This window comes from Heterodontus francisci, chromosome 7 (genome assembly GCF_036365525.1).
Source record: "Heterodontus francisci isolate sHetFra1 chromosome 7, sHetFra1.hap1, whole genome shotgun sequence".
Lineage (NCBI taxonomy): Eukaryota > Metazoa > Chordata > Chondrichthyes > Heterodontiformes > Heterodontidae > Heterodontus > Heterodontus francisci.
Window position 1 is genome coordinate 95386372 of NC_090377.1, and position 24136 is coordinate 95410507.

General features: G+C 44.8%; 1 protein-coding gene across 1 annotated transcript in view; it reads right to left on the reverse strand.

Moving 5' to 3' along the window:
- Positions 1–24136, reverse strand: part of dnah7 (dynein, axonemal, heavy chain 7) — a 461512-nt gene that overhangs the window by 93877 nt on the left and 343499 nt on the right. The window contains exons 53-54 of the mRNA XM_068035667.1: positions 6080–6172; positions 2997–3173 (exon numbers count right to left, since the gene is read on the reverse strand). Of these exons, the coding sequence (XP_067891768.1) occupies positions 2997–3173; positions 6080–6172 (270 nt within the window). The remainder of the gene's footprint in view (positions 1–2996; positions 3174–6079; positions 6173–24136) is intronic.

The window sequence follows — 24136 nt, forward strand, 5'->3', positions numbered from 1 at the left end:
GCATCATAGGGCGCACCTCTGACATAAGTGGGGTTGGGACACACAGGTGATCTCGACAGCTGAAAATGTTTAAAGTGCAGAAAATTCCAGCCATTATTTCCACTTTAAAACACAACTGAAGAAGTGTAATATTAACTGAAGGTTTATTTTTCTGTGCAATGATGAGCCATTCAATATAGAGCATGGCTACCCGACCCGAACCCAACCAGACCCAACAACATGTATCGGGTTCGAGTCAGGTCGGGTCTCTCTTCCGGGTCCGGCATTCGGGCTCGGGTTGGGTGGCGCCGGGTTGGACACAGTGCTGCCTTTTGGTCAGGGAGGGAAAAGCTTCTAAATTTGAACAGCCAGGACGTCAAGGCAGGAAACATGCATCCAGACTCTGCACTAGTCTGCAGTGAGCGATTCCATCCAAGATAGAGCACAACCTCTTTGATATAATCAACTTCATTCCAGTAGTCAGGTCAGGTCGGGTGCGGGAAAAAAATCAAAGGACTTGGGCCGGGTTGGTCTCAGGTCGGATGTGGTTCTGTCGGGCTCGGGTCGGGTTTCAATTGCTTACCGAGCAGGCCTTTAATTCAATATAAAGAAAACAAAGTTTTAAAAAAAAAAAAATATTTATACTTGAACCTATGAAGATGTTTTTACAGTGATTTTCTTATCTAACCCTGCCTGGTTCCAGTGAGGTTATAACAATAATACTGGTATATCCACAGATTGGGAAAATGCAAGTTCAGGCCCAAATTGCCCACACAGTAAATGTCCAATTTCGGTTAGGTATCATTCAGAATCTAATACTGCACTTACATTACACCATAGCTTCCATCAGCAATACCACAATATAAATCAGATGGCATAGGAGGGCTGAATTTCCAACTGCATATCTTGGCACCAAGACTTTCCACCAGGAGCATTAAACAGGTTTCTGAAAGCACAGAAGGCAGTGGGAAGGCAAGGGGAACTTGGCAGGAAGTTCCAGAGGCAGGTACGGAGTAGCTGATCAAGCAACCATGAATTAAAAATGGGAGAAACAAGAGGAAGGAACAGTCTAATGTTAAAACAGCAGGTGCACACTGAGGGCCAGAAGGATAAAGGAAAGTAAGGCAGGGTGGGTCATGACCATGGAGAAACTGAAAGTGAGAGCAAGAATTTTGAATGCAATTTGTTAGGGATGGAGAGCCAGTGGAACTTGGAGAGAATGGGAGTTTGGGACTTTCTGAGGGTGAACTCATAGGCTGCAGCACAGAAAACGATTTGGAATAGAACATCGATCAAAGTTACTCTCTCTTTACTTCAGTTCTCCACCTATCAACTGAACTACCAAGGAATACAGGATAGTTTTATTATTTTGTTGCATCAGAAAGGTATGAGGTTAAAATCAGTAAAGCTGCCTTAATGTACAGAGATAGTTAACAACAACTTACAGCAGAAAAATAAGACTTGAAACTGTCTCCAGAATGTGTTGGGTTTTTGTTATGCTGATCAGTTTTGGTCAATGGGCCCATGAAGAGAAAGACTACATGTATGGATTTTGCTAAAACCACTCAAGGTAAATAAGTTAGTAAAATGGATATTTAATCAGAACTCATTTGATGGAAGAACCTGCCACTTCCAAGAACCAGACTTAGTCAAGTGAAGAAGGTTATTTGAGTAAATACTTGCTTAATAGCACCAGCTTTGCATATTGTTATACAATAAAAAGTTTACTACCATTCCAGGGCTCTGATATTTACTGGGGAAGATTTTCAAAGCAGGGGAGGTGGGAAGAGTTATGGTTGGGTTTCCCTGAACAACATGAGCAGATTGCCCCACTCAGAAGGCAGCCTGATTGACAGGCTTGGCTGCCTGTTCGATGGGAAACACTCCAGAAATGGCCTCAGTCCAGGAGCAGGTAAGTTTAGTGGTTGCTGGGTGTAGAGATCATGGGCTACAGCGTTTGTTGTGGTGGTGGGTAGAGTGTTGCTGGGAGGGTTGGCGTGATTACAGAGAGGGGCTCAAATATCGCAGGGGCTCAGGGAGAGATTAGAGGGGAGTCAGAGATCCGGGCCAGGGATAGGGTGGAGTCGGGGAGAATTGGAGGTATGAGGGTTGGGGAGAGATCAGAGGGGGATGGATGATGGGGAAGTTGATGATGCAGTAGCATGTCGGAGTGAGATTGTGGAGATGGCAGTGGGAGTGGGGGTGGCAGTGTTTACAGGTTTGCTTGTTGTGCCTGGAAGAAGCGCTCCTGCTTCTCCTGGCACACAAGCAAAGCTGTAAAGACACTTACCTGATGGATCCAGCCCTTCTCGTCTCCTTTTACCTGCCAAGTTTCCAGATTTGAGGCAGGTTGGGTTCCTTTTTCAGATTTTTAGCATTTTAACTCCCCACTCAACCCAAAACGGCACTTTAGGGGTTAAAATTACCCCCAAGTTTCCATGCTCAGTAAAACTATTGAAACCCAAACATTATGAGTAACAATGCCTTGGGGCATTCCTTACTTGTAAGATGGTCCCCATGTACCTCACCTAACTGATCATTCATTCATATGTGACAGTAAATATCGCAGGCTATTCAAGATCCATGCTCAATCCTATTCTCATCTGATATCCACACACACAGCTTCAGCAGAGGTCACGAATAGCAATCAGAAGCTGAAGCCCTGCCAGTCTTTTTTACTTCCACCCTAACCCAATGACACTGAAGCTAAATGATACACCAGTACCACCATCCCAGATGATATTGTCTAAATCAGTATAGACTAGACATTAAACTTAGGACCTTCTGGACGCTGTGACTCACCTGCTCACTGGTTTATCAAGCTGAGCTATCAGGAACAAAACAAGGATACTCAACTCAAAATCAACACAGGTACCAAAAATACATGTTATTTTAATGATGTCATATATTTTATTTAGATAGCTCTTCATTGTTTTATTGTTTTGCCATTATTTTTGATAATTAGCTTTAGACAATTTTATCCTATTCAGCAAAATAGTTGGCACATTTGGACATACCTGATCTTCAGCAAACTTGAGGAGGGCAGCCATTGGGTCAGCACCAGGTGACAGGATAAATATGAGTGGTGCAATGCTGTGACTGTCAGAAAAAGCTCTGCCCAAATCAAATGGAGGAGGCTCAATGAATTGCCGACCAAGCTTAGCAGACACATATTCCTGAGTCATTGGAATAAACTGAAGAAGAAGAGTTGACTTTTTAAACATATGAACAGATAGCTTTATAGAAAAGTTTACTGCTGACCAATCATACTGTTACAAAAATACTAGCCGAGAAAATGCTGTTGTTGCACCATTCAGAGATTGACGGAATTGAAACTATTTGGGGAGCGCTAAAGCCTGTGTGATAACTCCTGAGAATTGCGGTTTTTGTAGCAGGAGTAAATCATGTTCTATCATGCTCAGACAGCAGTGCTAGCTCTAATAAGAGATCCAGCATTTTCTTAGTGACAAATTTGAAATGGCCATATTTATACGTTAAAAATAGAGTACCCTGAAGCAATGAGCAAAATTGTACTTGTTTAAATTTTAATAGAAGCATTTTAACCAAATGGCAGTCATAGCATCAGTCAGGGTTGGGGTGAGGGGAGTGGGTTCCCCAATGCTTCACATTAAACATGTGATTTGGTGTTCTAAAAACACTGGGAGTATAACTTGGGCCCTTGGCTCTCTCTTGGCTATTTTGGGGACTATTTGTACGTCATGCCATCTAGTCAATTTGAAAAGTGAATCCGCAGTTCGCATCCAAGAACACAGAATGCCTACATGTGCCACAAGTACCCATAATTGTGTTGGCTGGAGTCAATCCTAAAGCAGTCCCACACTTAATAGAGAGAGTAACCTCATTATATTGACAAAATCAACTTATGCTCGAGGTGCCTTCTCAAAAATATCCTGTAATCAGTAAAGATTTATCCACTGATACCTTTTCCCCAATACAATAAATAAAGTTCAAAGATCCTACTTTTTAAAATGTGATTTTATTTGCTTTTCCCTTAAAGCATTTGCTGATATCTTTTGTCTATTGTATTTAAATTCTATTCTTCAGTGACTTTAATTCTGATAAGATAAGAAATAGGAGCAGGAGTAGGCCATTTGATCCCTTGACCCTGCTCCGCCATTCAATATGATCATGGCTGAGCTGATTGTGGCCTTAAATCCACTTTCCTACCTGCCCCCCATAACCCTTGACTCCCTTGTTGATCAAAAATCTGTCCAACTCAGCCTTGAATATATTCAATGACCCAGTCTCCACTGCTCTCGGGGGAAGAGAATTCCAAAGATTAATGACCCTCTGAGAGAAGAAATCTCTCCTCATCTCTGTCTTACAAGGGAGACCCCTTATTTTGAAACTGTGGCCCTGAGTTCTAGATTCTCCCACAAGGGGAAACAACCTCTCAGCAGCTACCCTGTCAAGCCCCCTCAGAATCTTAAATGTTTCAATAAGATCACGTCTCATTCTTCTAAACTCCAAACAGTATAGCCCCAACCTGCTCAACCTTTCCTCCTAAGCCAACTAAGACAACCCCTTCATCCCAGGAATCAGCCTAGTGAACCTGCTCTGAACTGCTTCCAAGGCAAGTATATCCCTCCTTAAATAAGGAGACCAAAAATGTATGCAGTACTCTAGGTGTGGTCTCACCAATGCCCTGTACAGTCATAGCAAGACGTCCCTACTTTTATGCTCCATCCCCCTTGCAATGAATGCCAACATTCCATTTGCCTTCCTGTTGCTGTACCTGCATGATAAATTTTTGTGATTCATGTACAAGGACACCCAGATCCCTTTCTACTGCAGCATTCTGTAAGTCTCTCTCCATGTAAATAATATTTTGCTTTTCTATTCTTCCCACCAAACTGGACAACACCACATTTTGCCACATACTCCATCAGCCAAATTTTGCCCACTCACTTAACCTATCTATACCTCTTTGCAGACACTTTGTCCGGGATTTTATTCTTGTGATGGGGGTCTCGACATTCAGAAAAAGCGATGCCGAGAACCCCACACTGCCTCTTCTCCAGAGGCTTGCCGAATCTAGTGCCTATCACGCACTTAAGTGGACAGCGGCGGTCCTTCCACAGGATCAAGCATCCCGTCACTGGATGTCCTGCCTTGGAGACCGGCTGGCAGTTCTTTCACTGAGCAGCACCACCATGGAGGCAGTGTCTACTGCTGGTGGAGCACCTAATGGAGGCCCAGGAGCACACTGGACCCAGGAAACAGGTAGGTCAGGGCGGGAGGGGTGTCGTGGGGTGGGGGCTGTGGGGTCAGCAGCAAGGGAAGATGGTGCCCCCCCCCCCGATGTCAGGTCCCTCGTTCAGGCACTAAGTGCCTCTTAACAAGAGACCTAACCCCAGAGCCAGGAGGCAGCCCACACAGTTTTTCGTGCCATGCTGCCCGTGTGGCAACAGAGCTACCCGCTGCATGGCTAATTGCAGTAGTGGTGGCGGGATGAGGCCCTTAATTGGGGATTAATTGCCTAATTAAGGGCCTCACAGGATTCTTGCCCCAGACTAAATCTTGGCGGAGGCCTCCAAACCCGCAGCGGGGGATAGCATAACATTCCCCCGTTTGAGTCCTCCTCACAACCTGCTTTCCTACCTAACTTTGTATCATGTGCAAATTTGTCTACAACATACTCCGTCCCTTCATCCAAGTCATGAATATAGATCGTAAATAGTTGAGAACCCAGCACTGATCCCTGCGACACTCCACTAGTTACAGTTTGCCAACCTGAAAATTGCCAATTTATCCCAACTCTCTGTTTCCTGTTAGTTAGCCAATCCTCTATTCATGCTCCATATATTAACCCCAACACCATCTTGTGTGGCACCTTATTGAATGCCTTTTGGAAATCCAACTACACTACTTCTACTGGTTCCCCTTCATCCACCATGCTTGTTACATCCGCAAAGAGCTCTAATAAATTTGTCAAACTCTTATTTTTCTCTTTTCTAGGTCATTTCACATCTATCAGTTTCTGTTGGTAGATTGCAGATACTGTCCCCACAGGTTTGGGACAACTTTTTAAATTAGGTCTTAAACCATGTACTTAAGTGATAAGGATTGACATTTAAACCTTGTCAGGCGTCAGGCAGCGAATTACAAGCATCCTCTGGAAGCTCCTGAGCTGTTCCTGCCACCGGCCAGGAAATATCTCATGATATGGCTCCTGAAAAACAGAATGTAAATTTGAAAAAACCATAGAAAGATACACAAACAACATACACAAATGTGGAAAAAGGATAGTACTGGTAATACTTTGTATCGAGAATTATAAAAGGTCAAATTTTCACCACAATATATCTGTAGCCATTGATTTGTACAATTATCTTTGATGCCCTTTTCTCCAGTAAAACCTTTATTTTCTCCCATCACGGCTGTTCCCTGGTGTGGCTTCTCTCCTCAGACACCGCTTTTCCCAATCAAACCCTGCTATTGCATCATCAGTTCCTCTATCCTTGAAAATTACTGCTTTTATCTTCAATCTCCCTTTCTTCTTTAAAGTCCTTGAACACGTTGCTGTTTCCCAAATCCACACCCATCTTTCCCATTCTCTTTTTGGATCGCTCCAAACAAATAATGGCCACTGTGAATGTAGTGCATTGTCACCTCTTGCAGTCTGTGACTCAGTTGACTACATTATCCACATCCAATGCCTCTCCTCCACTATCCAGCTCAGTGTGACAAGCCCTCATTTGTTCAACACTGATCTTTTTAATCATAGCCAAAACATTTACAGCATTGGTTTGCTTCATGCCTTTCCACTGTTCCACTTTCTGGAGTATGCCAAAGATCTATCCTGGATCCCATCCTCTTTCTAATGTACATGCTACTCCTGGAGGACATCTTTTACAGACATGGGGTCATCAACACACACACTGTCAACACCCAATACCACTTCTCCACCACTTTTGTCAACTTCTTCAATGCTGTCGGACTGCATGGGGGAGGGATTGGAGCAAAGTGTGGGAATGCATCACTAATTGGAAATTCAACAGTCAAGGGGATGGACAGGTAGTTCTACTGCCACCAGCCTAAGCCCCTTACAGCATTTTACCACCCCCCCCCCCTCCCCCCACCTGCCCCTTGTGCCAGGGTAAGGAACATGATGAGGGGTTTTAAAAATTTATTCATGGGATGTGGGCATCATTGGCAAGGCCAACATTTACTAACTACCCTATAGTTACAGTTTGCCAACCTGAAAATTGCCAATTTATCCCAACTCTCTGTTTCCTGTTAGTTAGCCAATCCTCTATCCATGCTAAGAGAAGGTGGTGGTGAGCTACCTGCTTGAACTACTACTATGCATATGGTGAAGGTAGTCAGTCCCAAAGTGCTGTTGATAGGGAGTTCCAGGATTTTGACCCAGTGACAATGAAGGAACAGCGATATGTTTCCAGGTCAGGATGGTGCACGACTTGGAGGAGAACCTGGAGGTGGTGGTGTTCCCATGCTGGCCTTGTCTTTCTAGGTGGTAGAAATCATTGATATAGGAGTCGAGGAAGCTTTGGCAAGTTGCTGCAGCGCATCTTTTAAATGGTATATACTGTTGCTACTATGCATGGATGGTGGAGGAAGTGAATGTTTAACATGGTGGATGGGGTGCCAATCAAGTGGGCTGCTTTGCCCTGGATGATGTAGAGCTTCTTGAGTGTCTTTGGCACTGCATTCATCCAGGAAAGTGGAACGTACTCCATCACATACCTGACTTGAGCCTTGGAGGTGGTGGAAAGGCTTTGGGGAGTTAGGAGGTGAGTTACTCACTGCAAAACACCCAGTTTCTGACCTGCTCTTGTAGCCACAGTATTTATGTGCTTGGTCCAGTTTGTTTTCTGAACACTGGTGACCCCAGGATGTTGATGGTGGGTATTCACATATGGAAATGCCATTTAATGTGAAGGGAAGGTGGTTAGACTCTCTCTTGTTGGAGATGGTCATTGCCTGGCACATGCGGCACAAATGTTACTTGCCACTTACCAGCCCAAGCCTTGATGTTGTCTCATTCTTGCTGCATGTGGGCATGGACTGTTGCATTATCTGAGCTACTGCAAATGGAACTGAAGACTGCAATCATCAGCAAACATCTCCACTATTGACCCTATGATGGAGGGAAGATCATTGATGAAGCAACTGAAAACAGTTGGGTCGATGGCACTGCCCTGAGGAACACCAGTAACAATGTCTTGGGGCTGAGGGGACTGACCTCTAACTACCACAACCATCTACCTGCAGAGTGCAGAACATTCTGTGTGGGGAAGGGGGAACAGCGAGAAGCCATGGGTCCATGTCAGAAGCAATGGCGTAGGGAGGAAGTGAGCTGAAGCTCTGCAGTGAGAGTTTAAGGAGCTAAGAAAATTAAAAAGCAGGATCTCAAACTCAGTAATCTCTGGATTACTCTCAACATCACACACTGGTAAGAATAGAAATAGGAGGATATGACAGGTTGATGTGTGGCTGGAAGCATGGTGCAGGAGGGAGGCCTTCAGATTCCTGGGACATTGGGCATTGGAACAAGTTCTCTGGCAGGAGGACCTGTTCAAGATAGACAGGTTGCATCTGAACAGAGTTGGGGCCAATATTCTTATGAGCAGTGTGATGGAAAACCCACATGCCAAAAAAGCCACTGATACCCATTGACTTTGAAAGAGCCAACCCCCGCACCAAGTATGTTTGAACAGCTTGAGGAAAGCCTTGAATCTCAAAGAACATTCCGGAAGACTTTGACTCAAACACAAAGAGGTGGTCACAAGACATGCCTGCTGATGTAACTCGGAGAGTTTGTGAATTGTGCCTGAGGAAAGCAGACAGTAACTGAACTCCAAGAAGGAACATCTCTCTTCTCTCTCTCTCCCCAGCAAGTCCCAGGAAAGCCTCAGCTGCAGCCAAACTTCAAATCTACAGATCCTCACAGTCATTAACAAGGAGGATGGATAAAGCCACTCTTCAGCTTTCCAGAACCAGAGAAGCAAGCCGAAATTGTGCACGTGCCCCAGCGAGGACTTCAAGACTTCAATTTCAACTAAGGACACTGGGACTGCACTTCTGTATTTAAATTCCATTTTTATTAAGGACTCTACTCCAACCTCCCAACTCAGTTTTTTCCCCTCTGTATCTATTTGTGTGTGTGCCTCTCGTATGAATGTGAGCATGAATGCGTTGCGTATTTTAGGCATTTTAACTGGTTTAGGGTGATAAGGTTAATAAACTTACATCTTACTTGTTTAAATTCAAGAAAACCTATCTGATTGGTTCATTTTTAAATTATATTCGAGGAACAGTGAGCAAATGCTCACTGAGGAAGCAAACTAAATCACTCCATTAAAAAAAACCCGGGTGCAGTCAAACCAGAGAAGGGGCAAAAGGGGAGTCTGAGACCTCTTCTTCACCTGGTCATAACAGCAGGTTAACTAGTGGTGTGTGGGGGGTGGGGGGAGGGGGTGGGGGGAAGAGTTTAAACTAATTCGGCAGGGGGTTGGGCATCCCACTAAAAAGTGGAAAGATGGTGCATAGAGGACTAGGAGAGACCGTTAGCATTTGAAATAACACAGAATTAGCTGGGATCATAGAAAATACAAAGAGGTCTACGTCTGGAATGCATGTGTGTAAATGCACAAAGTGTGGTTAATAAGGTTGGTGAGTTCCAGGCACAAATAGCCACATGGGAATATGATGTCATAGAGTCATAGGGTAATGGCAATCACTAAGACCTGGCTCAAAAAAAGAGAGGATTAGATGCTTAATATTCCTGGGTAAAAGATATTCAGGAAAGACAGCAAAAGAACAAAAGGAGAGGTGGCAGTTTTGATTAAGGAAAATATTATAATACCAGAAAGAGAATGCTGTTAAGGGGTGAAGGATAGAATCTATTGGTTGCAGTTAAGAAATGATAGAGGAGCTATGATGCTATGTGCTCTACTTTATAGGCCACCAAATAGTAAGAAGCAGATAGAGGAACAGATTTACCAGGAAGTTACAGAAATTACATGAACTATAGAGCAGTGATAATGGGAGACTTTAAACTACCCCAATATTGAATGAGGCAGTGATTGTGTTAAGAGGAGGAGGAACTTCTGAAGATCATCAGGCGAACCTTCTTAATCGATATGCCTCCTGCCCAACAAGGAGATATTGCTGGGTCTAGTCTTGGAAAATGAAGTGGGACAACTAGAGAATTTCATCGTTGGGGAGCACAGTAATTGGATGTTTATTTGTATTCAGATGGTGGCCATTAACTGGGCTCATGTATATAGAAACAAGCTGAAACCGTGGTTGTTGGACTGGAGGTGCATAATAGGTAATGTGTGTTTCTGTAAGTAAAAGCTTGTAAGTGTATAAAGACTAGGCTCCAGTTCTACCCTTTACTACCTCGATACCTGAGTTCTGACAAGCATCTTGGGAATAGTGATCATATTTCATACGATTTAGATTGGATAGGAAGGACAAGGTACAATCTAGAATAAAAATACTTAACTGGAGGTGGGCTAATTTCAGTGAACTGAGGAGGGATCTGGCCTGGGTAAATTGGAGTCAAAGATTGGCAGGCAGAAATGTAATGGTTTAAATGAAGAGATGGTTCAAGTACAGTCTCGGTACATTCCCCCAAGGGGGAAAGGGAGGGCAATCAAAGAAAGAACTCAACGGATGACAAAGGAGTGGGAGATTAGGATGAAGTAGAAAAAGAGGGTGTCTTACAGATGTTAGCTTGATAATATGAGGGAGAATCAGGCTGGATGTCAAAGGTACAGAGTAGAAGTTAAAAAGGAAATAAGAGGGGCAAAAAAACAGTACGAGAATAGATTGGCGGCTAACATGAAAGGGATTCCAAAGGTCATCCATAGGGATATTAACAGAAAAACGGCTGTCAGAGGTGGGGCCAATTAGACACTAAAATGGAGATCAGTCCAGCTAAAGAGTCCATGGCTGGGGAGAGGTGAGTGGTGGAGGTGCCTGTTTCCCTCCCGAGAAGGAAACTGTTGGTACCCGCTCGGCCCCATTACAAAGTGAGGTCATTTCAAACAATTCTTTAAGAAATTGCCAGAACTTTGGCGATTCAGTTCCCAATCCCAGCCTGGACCACAACTCATAACAATCGATGAGTTAGCCGGTCTCCCCAGTCTGACCTGCATTCATCAAGCTTTGGGTCCCACTGAAAGATAGGGGTGTTGGAATTTCCTACGTAGGGCCTTGCAAGGGATGGGCACAGCCATCCCAGAAAGTTCAGTGCCAGGTTGGGACCCAGTGTAACCACATCCCAGCCATTCCAGTAGATAACTACCAAAATGATTAAAAATGGGAAGCCTGACAGATTCTTCCCTTTTCAACCCAGATACACTGTACGCTGCACCACTGCCCCAGTTGAGATGCAACTTAGCACAGATTTTGGCATGTTCCTGGTATAGTTGGCTTAGCTACTCACAGAATAAAACCGCTAAACAATTATTGAAGCCTGATGTAGTGTTGTAGCATTTTGAAATTAAAATTGCATTGTGCGTTGTGTAATCTAGAGGCTGCTATAGAACACACATGCTAACAAAGCGAAAATGAAACTAAAACAGGATAAAGAATGAAGCCTTTCTGCTCAATAGCCTGCAGTCTCTGTCTCACATATCTTATACCACACTCGACTAAACCTCACTCCAGTCCCAAGAGACATCACAATGGTGACAAGATAAATAGCAACAGAGGGTGAAAAACTGGAAACATTGCTTTCAGGTATGAAAATTTTGGAAGGTTTTTATCTACTTTTACAGACAGCATTTTCAGTTGCAGAATGTGTTTGAGTGACACACAAGAAGCTTGTACAGTGTAAACTCACACACTGATCTCACAAAATAACCATCCAATCAAAAATAAATATATAACAGTGAATCATTGCAGAAAAGCTTCCTTTGAAAAAGAATGCAATCGCGGATCTTTTAACACTGCATTGCTGATCAATATGGCGTTGTCTATGCCCAACCTACCACCTTTTGATGTACAGTCAGAGCCATCATCTGCATTCTCACATTGGCAAAGTGGCTGTGATGTTTCAAAGGCACGATGGCAAGTTTTGCAATCACAGATGGCACAAGGAAAAAGGCCTTGTTTCTACACTATGGAGGTGAAGAATTAGAAGATATCTTTGAGGCACTTGCACCTGAGCAGCAAAAAATGCACTGACAACCTACTTCACGCCCAAGAAAACACCATATACGAAACCATTGTCTTCCAATGCACTAAGCAAGATACAAATGAGACAATTGACCAATATTGCATGCGACTGAGGCAACTAGTAACCAAATGTGACTTCGGTGATGTTGAACATGTAGAACAGGAAATCAAAACACAAATAGTCAAAGGCTGTCTTTTCAGTCAACCATGCCAAAAAGCACTCAAGGAAGATAGAAAGCTGTCAGAGCTGTTGGAGTTAGCAAAATCACTATCGCTCTCAGAGTCCACAGCTGCTGAAGTTGAAGCTGCCATCTCCTGTGAACACTGTTTATCGCTCATGTGCTAGGAAACCACCTGCAAAGCAACAACAGCCATCTCACCAACAGAGCTGTGACTTATCCAAAGAATGTTTCCACTGTGGCAGTGCTTACCCACGCCGGACAAAGTGACCTGCTACTAGTAAACAGTGCAAAGCCTGTAGAAAACCCAATGACTTTGCTCATGTTTGTCGCTCATCAGCAAAGGCAACTACTAAGACCAATACCAGCAGAACAGTGTCATATATGCATACCACAGCAAAAAGGTGAGAGAATGTAGCCAAAGTAGAGGTGGATGACCCTGAATATATTTTGTCCTCTCTCTCAGAGACGGCAAACAGCCACGTGTGACTGTAATCACTGGCTGCTTGGACGTAGATGCTCTCATAGACACATTTGACCAACTTCAGAATTGCACCATTCCCTGCAAACCAGGGAATACCAAACTTTTCCTTTAAAATCCTCGGAACTTTTGAAATGCCAGTCTCATTCAAAGACACTAGAACGAATGCTGTATTCTATGACATATCGAGAGAATGTGACACACTTATCAGTTCGAACACAGCAATGGATCTGCAAATGATTGCAGTCGCATAAGCGATTCCTTTGCATAACAAAAACATTTGAGAACTATATGCTGATCACTTCACTGATATCGGAAAACTGAAAGGTGTTACATACAAGCTGCATGTACATCCTAATGCATTCCCAGTTGCGCATCAACGGTGATGAATGCCATGTCCTTGACCTTGATATTATTGGGAAAGTTGTGGATCTACCTCCTGGGTCTCACCCATACAAGTCAAGAAACCCAAGAGCAAGAACCAAATTAGAATCTGCATATGTGATCATCAAACCAAACCATAAATGAGAAAGACACTTGACACTGACAATCAATGATATCATAAAGAAAGTAAATGGTGTTAAACACTTTGCTAAACTTGACCTCATTAAAGGCTACCATCAAATCAAGCTTCCAGAGGAATCGAGATATCCTACTGTATTCTCCACTCACATCGGTCTTTTACGATACAAGAGGCTCAACATAGGTGTCAGCACAGCTGCTGAGGTATTTCAGCACTTGATTCAATCTGCACTTCAAGGACTTGAAAGCACGCTGAACATCAGTGATGATATTCTCATCTACGGCCGCACCGAAAGTAGACTTTAGACTCGCCTACGTGCATGCCTACAACATCTCAAAGAATGTAACCTCACTTCGAACAAAGACAAGTGCTTGTTCAACAAAAGCAGAATTGAATTCTTCGGTCATGTGTTGGTAGGTGAAGGAGCATCACCAGATCCATGGAAAGTTGAAGCCATTGCAAACACTGCGGATCCTACAAATGTGCAAGTAGTCTGGAGTCTACTAGGACTCATCACGTACTGTAGTCACTTCATTCCTGACCCTGCTACACTATCTGCCCCTTTATGCGATCTGACAAAAGAGACCACCAAGTAGGAATGGAATAAATCACACATATTGGCAGTACACCAGATCAAACGATGTTTATCATCAAGTTGCACAAATGCTGATTTCGACCCCAAGAAAACCACCCAGCTAGTCATGGATGCAAGCCCAGTTGTAGTTCTCATGAAGACCGGTAACCCATCAATTGTTGCGATGACAAGCAGATCACTAATTCCCGAAGAGCAACATTATTCGCAAACAGAGAGAGAAGCACTCTCAATCACATGGGGTATCTTACACTTTCATCTCTATTTATATGGAAGCGAGTTTAAAGTAACAACTAATCATAGACCACTAGTAAGCTTGTTCAACAATCCCCATAGCAAACCATCCACTGAAATAGAACGTTGGATACACAAACTACAAGAGTACGAGTTCCAAGCTGAGTATCAGCCTGGCAAGCTCAACCCAGCGGGACTACCTTTCACAACATCCGCTGCCGACAGTCAGTTCTATTAGTCGTGAGGAAAAGGTTGTTGAACAAGATCTTAACAGATAAGCATAAATGCACTGCCAATGTCGCTAAAATTAGCCGACGTCAAAGCAGCAACGAAACAAGATGAGGCTTTGTAATTATGTATGAAGGTTAAAGAATCACAAAACTGGAAAGACATGATCGAGAAGCTCACAATCGCTCACACACTACGAGGTCTTCACAATGTTCAAAATTAGCTAACCGTTACAACCACATCTGACCTCGCATTACGCAACATCTGTATTGTTATACCACACTCATTGAGGTAACGTGCTGTCGATATAGCACAAGAAGGACACCAGGGAGCAGTCAAAATCAAACAAATCCTGAGGGAAAAGGTATGGTTCCCAGGAATTGACGGCTTGGTAGAGCACAAAATCAATCAGTGTTTGCCATGTCAAGCAACCACAATGTCAAATCTTCATGATCCTCTCAAGATGTCTGAACTACCTCCAGGACCATGGATTGAATTCAGCATTGATTTCACAGATTTTCCCACAGGTGAACATTTATTTGTTGTCACTAACGACTACAACAGATTCCCAATTGTGGAATTAGTTATGTCAGCTTCAACAAAAGCAGTCATTCCAAAGCTTGACCAGATCTTTGCATTGTTTGGAATCCCTCAAATGGTAAGAAGTGACAAGGGACCCCCATTCAACAGCGATGAGTTCAGTAAATTCTCAAACTACCTAGGATTCACTCATAGGAAAATAACACACCACTGGCCAAAAGCTAATGGTGAGATTTATGCAAACATTGAAAAAAGTGATACAACTACAGCTGAGAACAAATCATGGAAGCAAGAGCTGTATCACTTTCTTCATAACTACAGAGCAACACCTCATTCGACTAGTGGAAAACCTCCAGCTACACGCATTCAACCTCAAGCAGACACTCCAGCTGAGGAGCCTGAGGACATATGCTGCTCCTGAACATGGGAGGAATCTGTATCCCAGATACTTGCTGACCCCTCAGCAAGGCTCAGAGCCATAGTGTTGTTGAGGACCAACCAGCACTGATACATGCAGCTTCATATCTCAATGACCAATTGCATTGGCTATAGAGGTCAGCAGAGCTTTATCTCTCCCTCTTTTGCCCTTGCAGGAGAAACGGGCATGTTTCTTGTTGGCATTTCTTCGTGGACAAAGATTTTGGGAAGGTTGTAGTCAGCAGTTTATAGGCCTGTTGGTAGCTAGTCAGGTCTATCCATGACCGGCAGATTCTCCCACAGAGATTGCAAGTGAAGGTTGCAGTGAAGGTTGCATGGTGTAGTCACTGCTGGGGGCAATTGGATCTATCCTTCTCCTCCTTTTCTCGTTCATGTTGGTTCTTCACTCAGTCTCAAAGGTGTCTGTAGCCCTCCTGCTGTAGCATCTCCAGGCATCACAATCTATGGCCTGCGCTTCCCACTGGCAATGGTCAATGTGGCACATAGAGAGGCTTCTTCAGGGAGTCCTTGAAACATTTGCAGGGGCCCCTCTGTTTCTTTCACCCATGGTCAGCTTTCCATACAACACGACCTTGGGCAGGCGACTGTCATCCATCCGGACAATGTGACCTGCCCAACGCAGTTGGCTTTGCAGAAGGATGGTCTCGATGCAGGTGATGCTGGCTGTTTCCAGGACTTCAATGTTTATGATGCCATCCTGCCAGCGGATCTTGAGGATGCAGCAGAGGCAGTGATGATGGAAGCGCTCTAGAAGGCGTACATGATGGCAGTATAGGACCCATGACTCGGCGTTATACAGAAGGGTGGTGAGGACTATGGCTTTGTATGCTTTGAGTTTGGTCTGTGCTCTGAGGCTGTGGTTGATCCACACACGTTTGTACAGTCTGCTGTATATTCTGTTTGCTTTTGAAAGCCAATTGTCCACTTCCTTGTCTATGGTGGCATCAAACGAGATGACGTTCTCCAAATAAGTAAATTGCTTGACTGCATTCAGCTCGGTTCCCTCAATGACAATGCTTGGTGGTCTATATTCTTCTTGGGGTGCAGGCTAATGCAGTTTTCTTTAAACTGATTTTTAGTCCAAAGAGTTGTGCCGCCTCGGAAAAATGTGTTGTTATACATTGCAGGTCTGATTGTGGGCCAGGAGAGCACAGTCATCGGCGAAAAGAAGTTCATGGATGAGTTTTTCTTGTGTCTTTGTGTGAGCCTGAAGACGCCTGAGGTTGAAAAGGCCTCCATCAGTCCAGTAGCGTACGTAAACTCCCTCCTTAAGGTCTTTCGTTGCCTGCTGCAGCATCATGCTGAAAAAGATGGTGAATAGGGTTGGGGCCAGCACACATCCCTGCTTCACACCATTGGAGATACGGAAGGGACTTGAGAGGTCGCTGTTTTGCTTGACTTGTCCACATTGATTTTCATGAAACTGCTTGACCATGGCCAGGAACCTGGGTGGGCATCCAAGTTTTACAAGGATTTTCCAAAGCTCATCTCTGCTTACAGTGTCGAATGCCTTGATGAGGTCTACAAAAGTGATGTATAGGCCTTTGTTTTGCTGACAACACTTTTCTTGTAATTGTCTGAGTGCAAATATCTTGTCTGTGGTGCCTCAGTTTTCTCTGAAACCACACTGGCTCTCTGGGAGGATTTCTTCCGCAATGCTAGACACAAACTTGTTCAGAAGTATTCTAGCCAGGATCTTCCCGGCAATAGAAAGGAGGGTGATCCTACGGTAGTTGGAGCAATCTGATTTTTCTCCTTTGTTTTTGTACAAGGTGATGATAACGGCATCACGGAGATCCCATGGAATCCTGCCCTGTTCCCAGCAGGTCGTGAAAAACTCATGGAGCTTGGTGTATAGGGCAGGGCCACCATGCTTCAAGGCTTCGGCTGGAATTCCATCAGCTCTCAGGGCTTTGTTGTTCTTCATCTAGTTGATGGCAGTCACAGTTTCCTCCAGAGTTGGGCTCTCATCCAGTTCTTCTTTGACAGGCTGTTGTTGGATGCGATTGATGGCAGTATCATGCATTGTGCACTTAGTGCTGAGGAGAGTTTCAAAGTGTCCCAACCAGCGATCCAGGACTAACTCCTTGTCAGTGTGTAGGGTCTTGCCATCGGCGCTCCTCAGGGGGTTTTCAGTTTGATATGCTGGTCCATAGACAGATTTTAGTGCTTCATAGAAATGTCGTATGCTGCCAGTATCAGCGCACAGTTGAGTTTTTTCAGCAAGTTCAATCACCATTTTGGATGTTCCTCAGTTTACATTGAAGGGTGCTGCATACTTGACAGTAGGTTGTCTTTTTCTCTTGGCTGGCCAGCTGAGCCAGGTGAGTCTGATGAGCTGACCCTTTTATTTTTAGCAGATCTTGAATTTCCTTGTCATTTTCATCAAACCAGTCCCTATTCTTCTTGGTGCTGGGTCTGATGAGCTCGTTGGAAGTATCCAGTACTGCAGCTTTGATGTGTTCCCAGAGTTCCTCTGGAGTGGAATCAGCAGTGAGATCAGGATGTTACAGTCTAGTCTGTAAGGTTGCTTGAAATCTATCGCTGCAAGATGAGGTTTGCAGGTTGCTGACTCCACAATTTCTTTGATGGGTTGTCTCTAGGCCTGTTCTTGGGCTTAGGCTTGAAGTGAAAGTTCAGCTTTGAACGAACAAGCTGGTGGTCTGTAAGACTGTCAGCACTGAGCATGACTCTAGTATGCAGGACGTCCTTTAGATCACACTGGCGCACCAAGATGTAATCTATCAGGGGCCAGTGTTTAGACTGGGGAAGCATCCATGTGGTCTTGAAGTGATCTTTTTGTTGAAAAAAGGTGTTGATTATGGACAGTTGCTTTTCTGCAGAGTCCCAGGAGTAAACATCCGTTTTCATTATGGTTTCCAACTCCATGGTTTCCGAGCACTCCCTTCCATGCCAGGCTGTCACAGCCCACTCTGGCATTGAAATCGCCGAGGACAACAATTTTGTCCTTAGGAGGGGCATTCTGGATGAGTTTGTGGAGATCTATGTAGAACTTATCTTTGCAGCTGGGTTAGCCTTTAGGGTTGGAGCATAAACGCTGATGAGGATTGCATGCTGCTGGTCTTGGAGGGGCAGGCACAGAAACATGATGCATTCGGAATGGCCGATTGGCGGGCTTGTAAGTTTAGTGGCAACAATCTTCGTCACCATGAAGCCGACACCGAAGAGGTGTTGTTCACCTTGAGGTCTACCTGACCAACAAGGGGTGTAGCCAGCATTCTGTTCTATTAGGCTGCCTTGCTCTGTGAAGCGGACCTCACTCAGGGCCGCTATATCAATGTCTAGTCTGGCGAGCTCACTGCCACCAAGACGATCGTCATTGGGTCTGCCTGTTGTCACCAGAGTCGATCATTGTTTTCACATTCCAGCAGGCGAGGTTCAGAATTTTTCTTCTTTTCCCACCTTTTGAAGCGAGATTAGGAGTTCACGTTTCCTTCTCTGTCATAGTTTGACTGCATTAAGAGATGCCTTTTGATCATGGCAAGCCAACTGGGTGGTAGGGAGATGAGCATTTGTTTAAGCCATCTTTTCTAGATTCCTCCCCAATTTTCCCACATAATGCCCACGAAATGGCGCAGATAGGAGGAGAGGTCCCGAACCCACACATCGTGACCGCCCTGGAGGAGGCAATAATGCAGATTGCCAGGGTGGCTGACCATGAGCAAGTCAGGGAAGGCTGGATGGGCATTCCAAGTGGAGAGGATGAATAGTTACTACAATGCATATGTGAAGGGGATGCAGTGCACACCACCCCGTCCGATAGCATGCCAAAGACTCAGCTGCATTGGGAGGCTTCTCCTCTCCAAGGCTTAGTCTCATGATCTGTTCTTGTGTCTCCCACAGGTTCAAACATTGCAGGGGAAGAACAAATTCCTATGTATGTACTGGGGCATGCACAGAGACATCAGAGCCAACTTAAAAGTACACTCGCCACCAGCTCAGATACAGTAACCTTGGTGGGTCCTTGCCCGCACGTAGATAGGGTTCCATTGGGTGATCAGCACATCACGAGTGAGCAGGAAAAGGCGAACGAGGCAGATGAAGCTGTGGGTAGCCCCCCCCCCCCGCAGAGAATAGAGGACATACATAGCCATGCTCAGCTGAGCGAAGATGTCACAAGAAAGGAGGCTCTACTTAGATCAGCAGCAACAGATATGCTCCCACATGTCAGAGTTCCTTGTGACAGTGTGGGGTCATGGGCTGAGAATGGAGGAATCCATTCAGCTCATGTGTGCTACCATGGCTTAGGGTTTTGAACACATGAGCTCCTCCACTGACAGAGTGGCCAACCTCATGGACAGCCATATGTGGCAACACTCAGACAGCATGCAAGAACTGTGCATTGATGTTCAGATTGAATGCCATATTCTGTTTAAATTTCACTGGGGTTTGTTTCACCTGTAAATATGCACTTTTTCTATTTTTCAACACCATGTAAATATTGACACATTTACATTGTGGCATTGCAGGGGCAGCCTCCATAGGGCCCTGCTGCACAGTTGATCCCTCAGTCAGAGGCAACAGGGAGGCCAATGATGATAATGGTGGTGCCCCGTGAAGGGAGGCACCCTCATCCTCCTCACTGCCTCAGCCCTTGCCAAGCACTCCCTTGAATGGGGACAGTGCATCCTTCATTGTCTTTAAGAGTGGATCTATTCCAGACTGTATCTTCAATGGAAGTGTTCTCACAGGCACCTCAAAGTGAGTTCCAGACCAGGCCTTCCTCCTGGGTAAGTTCAGCTAAGTTCATGCCTGGAACACATGATACCTGCCCATTGATGGCATTCTGACGAGACCCTCGAGTCCAGTGCAGGGCCCAGCCACTTCCTGGAGCATCTCTGTGTTCTGCATCTTCATCTTCCTCCTCCCCTTCCACATCCTGCTCCTCTTCCTTCTCCAAGCGCTTCACCCTTTTCAAGGTACACACCTCTCTGGAGGGCCATATTATGACAAGCGCAGCAGACCACCACAGTGTGCGACACCCTTGCAGGAGACTGGCCCAAATACCAGAGCCGCACCTTTAGAAGCCCGATAGCCTGCTCAATTCTGGTCCTTGTGAGCAGATGTTGTAGCACCTCTGTGGCTGTATCTCGGGGTCTCAAAGGAATGAGTAGCTATCTCTTGTCGACGAGAATCCATTCACGTAGTTTGGTGGGGTGAAATGAGGAGCTACGGCAGCTTGGACTGCCAGAGGATGAAGGAATGAAGTGAGTGTACACATGCAGGAAGGTCTTGATGTAGTCACAGATGAGATGAATATTGAGGGAGTGCCCTTCCTGTTGATGAATCTCATTGGCCTGTCACTCTATGCCTTTATGATGCCTTGGGCCTGGAGAAATCTAGCGATGGAGGCAAAACCCACTGCCCTGTGCGCCTGTGAGGCCCCATCTGTCTGGAATTGAATGTACTGTCCAGCTCTCACAAATAGGGCATCAGTGACTTGCGAGATGCAGTGGAGTGCTACCGTTTGTGAAATGCCACCAAGATCCACACCTCATCCTTGAAATCTGAGAGTCAAGCTCCCATTGCCAGCTGATGTCTTCATTGTGCTCGGGTGGCTCCCTATAGTGTCTGGAAGCCTTGCTTCCTCCTCTTATGCTGCCTCGAAGCCAGTGGGGTGACAACCCCTTGCACTGCCCAAGCATGCAGTCAACACTCTCCCTGCAACCTGTGCACACCCGATGTCTGAGTGCTCATCTCAGCCGTGCTCCCTTTTATGAGCCCACCTAATTTCTTGGGGTGCCCATGACTGGCTCACCACTGTGTTGCCACCTCCATGCACCTGGTCATCCCCTGACCCAGCATGCAACCTATGCGCTCCCACCAAAATCTCAAGCTGGCCCTCTTAGAGCTCTCAATGAGACCTTTAACTAGTTTAATTGGACTTATTTGTGGATCGGGCAGGTTCTTGGGCTGGCCTTCCCCTGCCCTGATGAACCTTGCCTGCAGTGGGAACGACGATGGGAAACCAGCACCCCAGCTGGTGCTGCCATTTTCAGCACCTGCTGCTTCTTTTCCCACCCCAGTGTGCATCAAAATCCTGGCCAGAGTTGAAGTGAATGGCTGTTTTTCGGACCGGAAGGTGGTGCACAGTGCTTTCCCCATGGTTCAGCACTAGGACCACTGCTGTTTTTGATATACATTAATAACTTGAATTTGGGGGTACAGAGGATGAGGGATTACAGTTACATGGATAGATTGGAGAAGCTGGGGTTGTTCTCCTTAGAGCAAAGAAGGTTAAGTAGAGATTTGATAGAGGTAATTAAAGTCATGAAGGATTTAGATGGAGTAAATAAAGAAACCATGGGGAATGGGGAATATTGGTGCAGTGGGACGAGCAGGATTGCTCTTCGAAAGAGCTGCACAGACTCAATGGGTCAACTGACCGCCTTCTGTGCTCTACTATTTTATGATTCTGTCTTGAATGAGCCACAATTTATTTGAGATAACCAGTGGAAAGACTTAAGTTACTGTCTTCAGCTCCCACCACAAATTCTGCTCTTGCCATCAATTTCAGGTTGTTAATAACCTTGATATTCTAGTTAACCCCAAGCTGAACTACCGTACATCTTCTCCATTAAAAATATTGTTTACTTCCACCACTGTATTAGCACTCACCTCTACCCCTACCTTAGTTCATCTGCTGCTGAAACCCTCATCCAAGCCCTTTTCCACCTTTAGACTTGATTATTCCAATGTGCTCCTGGACTGCCTCCCATTGTCTATCGTCTATTAACTTCAGTTTATCCAATTCTCTGCTGCCTGTACTCTATCCACATCAAGTTCCGCTCACCCATTACTACTGCTCTTGCTGCTCTAGATTGGCTCCCAGTTACTCCAAACCTCAAATTTAAAATTTTCATCCTCATGTTTAACTCTCTTTGTGACCTCTTACCACCCTACTTCTGCAATCCCTTCTCATCATTCAATTCCCCACCCCACCACAATTTCTTGAACTCTCCATTTCTCTGACTCTGGTGCCTTGTGCACCCCTTCCCTTCACTCCACCACTGGCGGCTGTACCTGCATTTAACTGGCCCCACACTCTAGAATTTCCTCCGTAAACCACTCTGCCTTTCCATCTTACTCTCTTCCTTTAAGACTCTTCTTAAAAGCCCCGCTTTGACTAAAGCTTTTGGTTACACCTCCTAATACCCCTTGTTACGACCAGGTGAGAAAGGGGTCTAGGGTATTTCCTTTCAGCCTTTGCCTGGTTTGACCATAACAGGGTTTAATTTTTAAAACACTGTTTTTGGCTCCCTCTCAGTGAATCCTTGTTCACTGCTCTCCAATTGTAAGACAAAGAAATCAACCAGACAGGTTTTCTTAGATTTAAACAAGAAAGGTGTAAGTTTATTAACATTAAAACTCTAATTCAGTTAAAACTACTACGAATACGCAATGTGACCATGCTAGCATGCATACACGATAAACACTCACGCAGATAGAGACAGAAAAGGGGTAAGAATAAAGGGAAAAGTTTGAAGCAATAGCTGGGGTTAATTTACAGTCATTTGAGTTTGATGTAAAGTCTTTGATTGCAGTTAAATTTTGCCTTTTCGTTGGGGCCCAGTGCACACTTTCAAGCTTGTTTCGACGTAGGAGTCTTCACTCTTGAGATTTAAGTAACTTCAGCGGATCTGGGAATTTGAGAGAGAGAGAAACTATCCTGTGAGCACAATTCAAAAACCCTGGGCCAGCAGGTTAGTCATGTGACTAGTTGTTTTTTTTAACAAACTATCCTTAGTTTTTGTGGATTCCTTTCATGTTAGCAGACACCAGCAGTGTTGTCTGGCTTGTTCCACCTTCAACGTCGGGTGATCAAAATCCATTTGGGTTAATTGGATCAGGAAGCAGTTCCATTGTCTTTTCCTAGGCAACTGTCTCTTAGAATGCAAATTTTTCCAGCCCCTGATCTCTTTAAACAATCATCTCTTCAGTCCAGGAACAGTTTAAAATTAATGCTTCATATGATGAAATTAATATGCCTCATTCGTGGCAGTTGGGGTCTTCATGACACCTCCACACACAATGGAATGAAATGTGATTTTTAGAATAGCATTTCATTAAAAGGGACTAGAGAGAAGAGTAGGTACAGGAAAACACACATCTCTCTCATTCATTCTTATTCAGTTAGAAATCCTGAAAATTGTTACCACCTGTCTTTTGGTAGCAGTGCTGCTTAAAGCTGCCCTTTTTGGCATCCCAATAAACATATGATTTTTGGGGAAGTATTTTTTCAGTTTGCACATTTCCATCACTGCCTAGGGTGTCTTTGTTCCTGTTGAGGTTTGCAGGGGGAGGGCTAGATTTAATTAGCCCTAGGTTGGAGTTCTGCTCATGGGCATCGGCAGTGGGTGGATCCACTCTGAACTCTCTTTTAGTGCTTTGATGAGTCATGCAAGGGCTTTTCACCTCAGGGGATGGTTTGTTCCCTTTTCTCCTGACTGTGGAGGAGATTTTTTGCTAATTTTCCCTTTGTCCTCTGGGATACTTCTGCTTTCAGGTATTTGTCCAGATTTGACTGCACTCCCTTGTGGCACTTCAACTAGATGATGCATCACCCTCATGGTCTCTCTACCCTCTTGAGGGCTTTCTTTGCCTCTGTGGGCTGCTGTAAATGCTGTGAGCAACTCAGGTGGGGTGCTTCTTGTGTCTGCATTTACATAGGAGGATGTAGGGTCTAATTTTTCAAACATTTCATGGCTGACCAGACAGTAGGGGTTTACGAACATACATTTAATTTC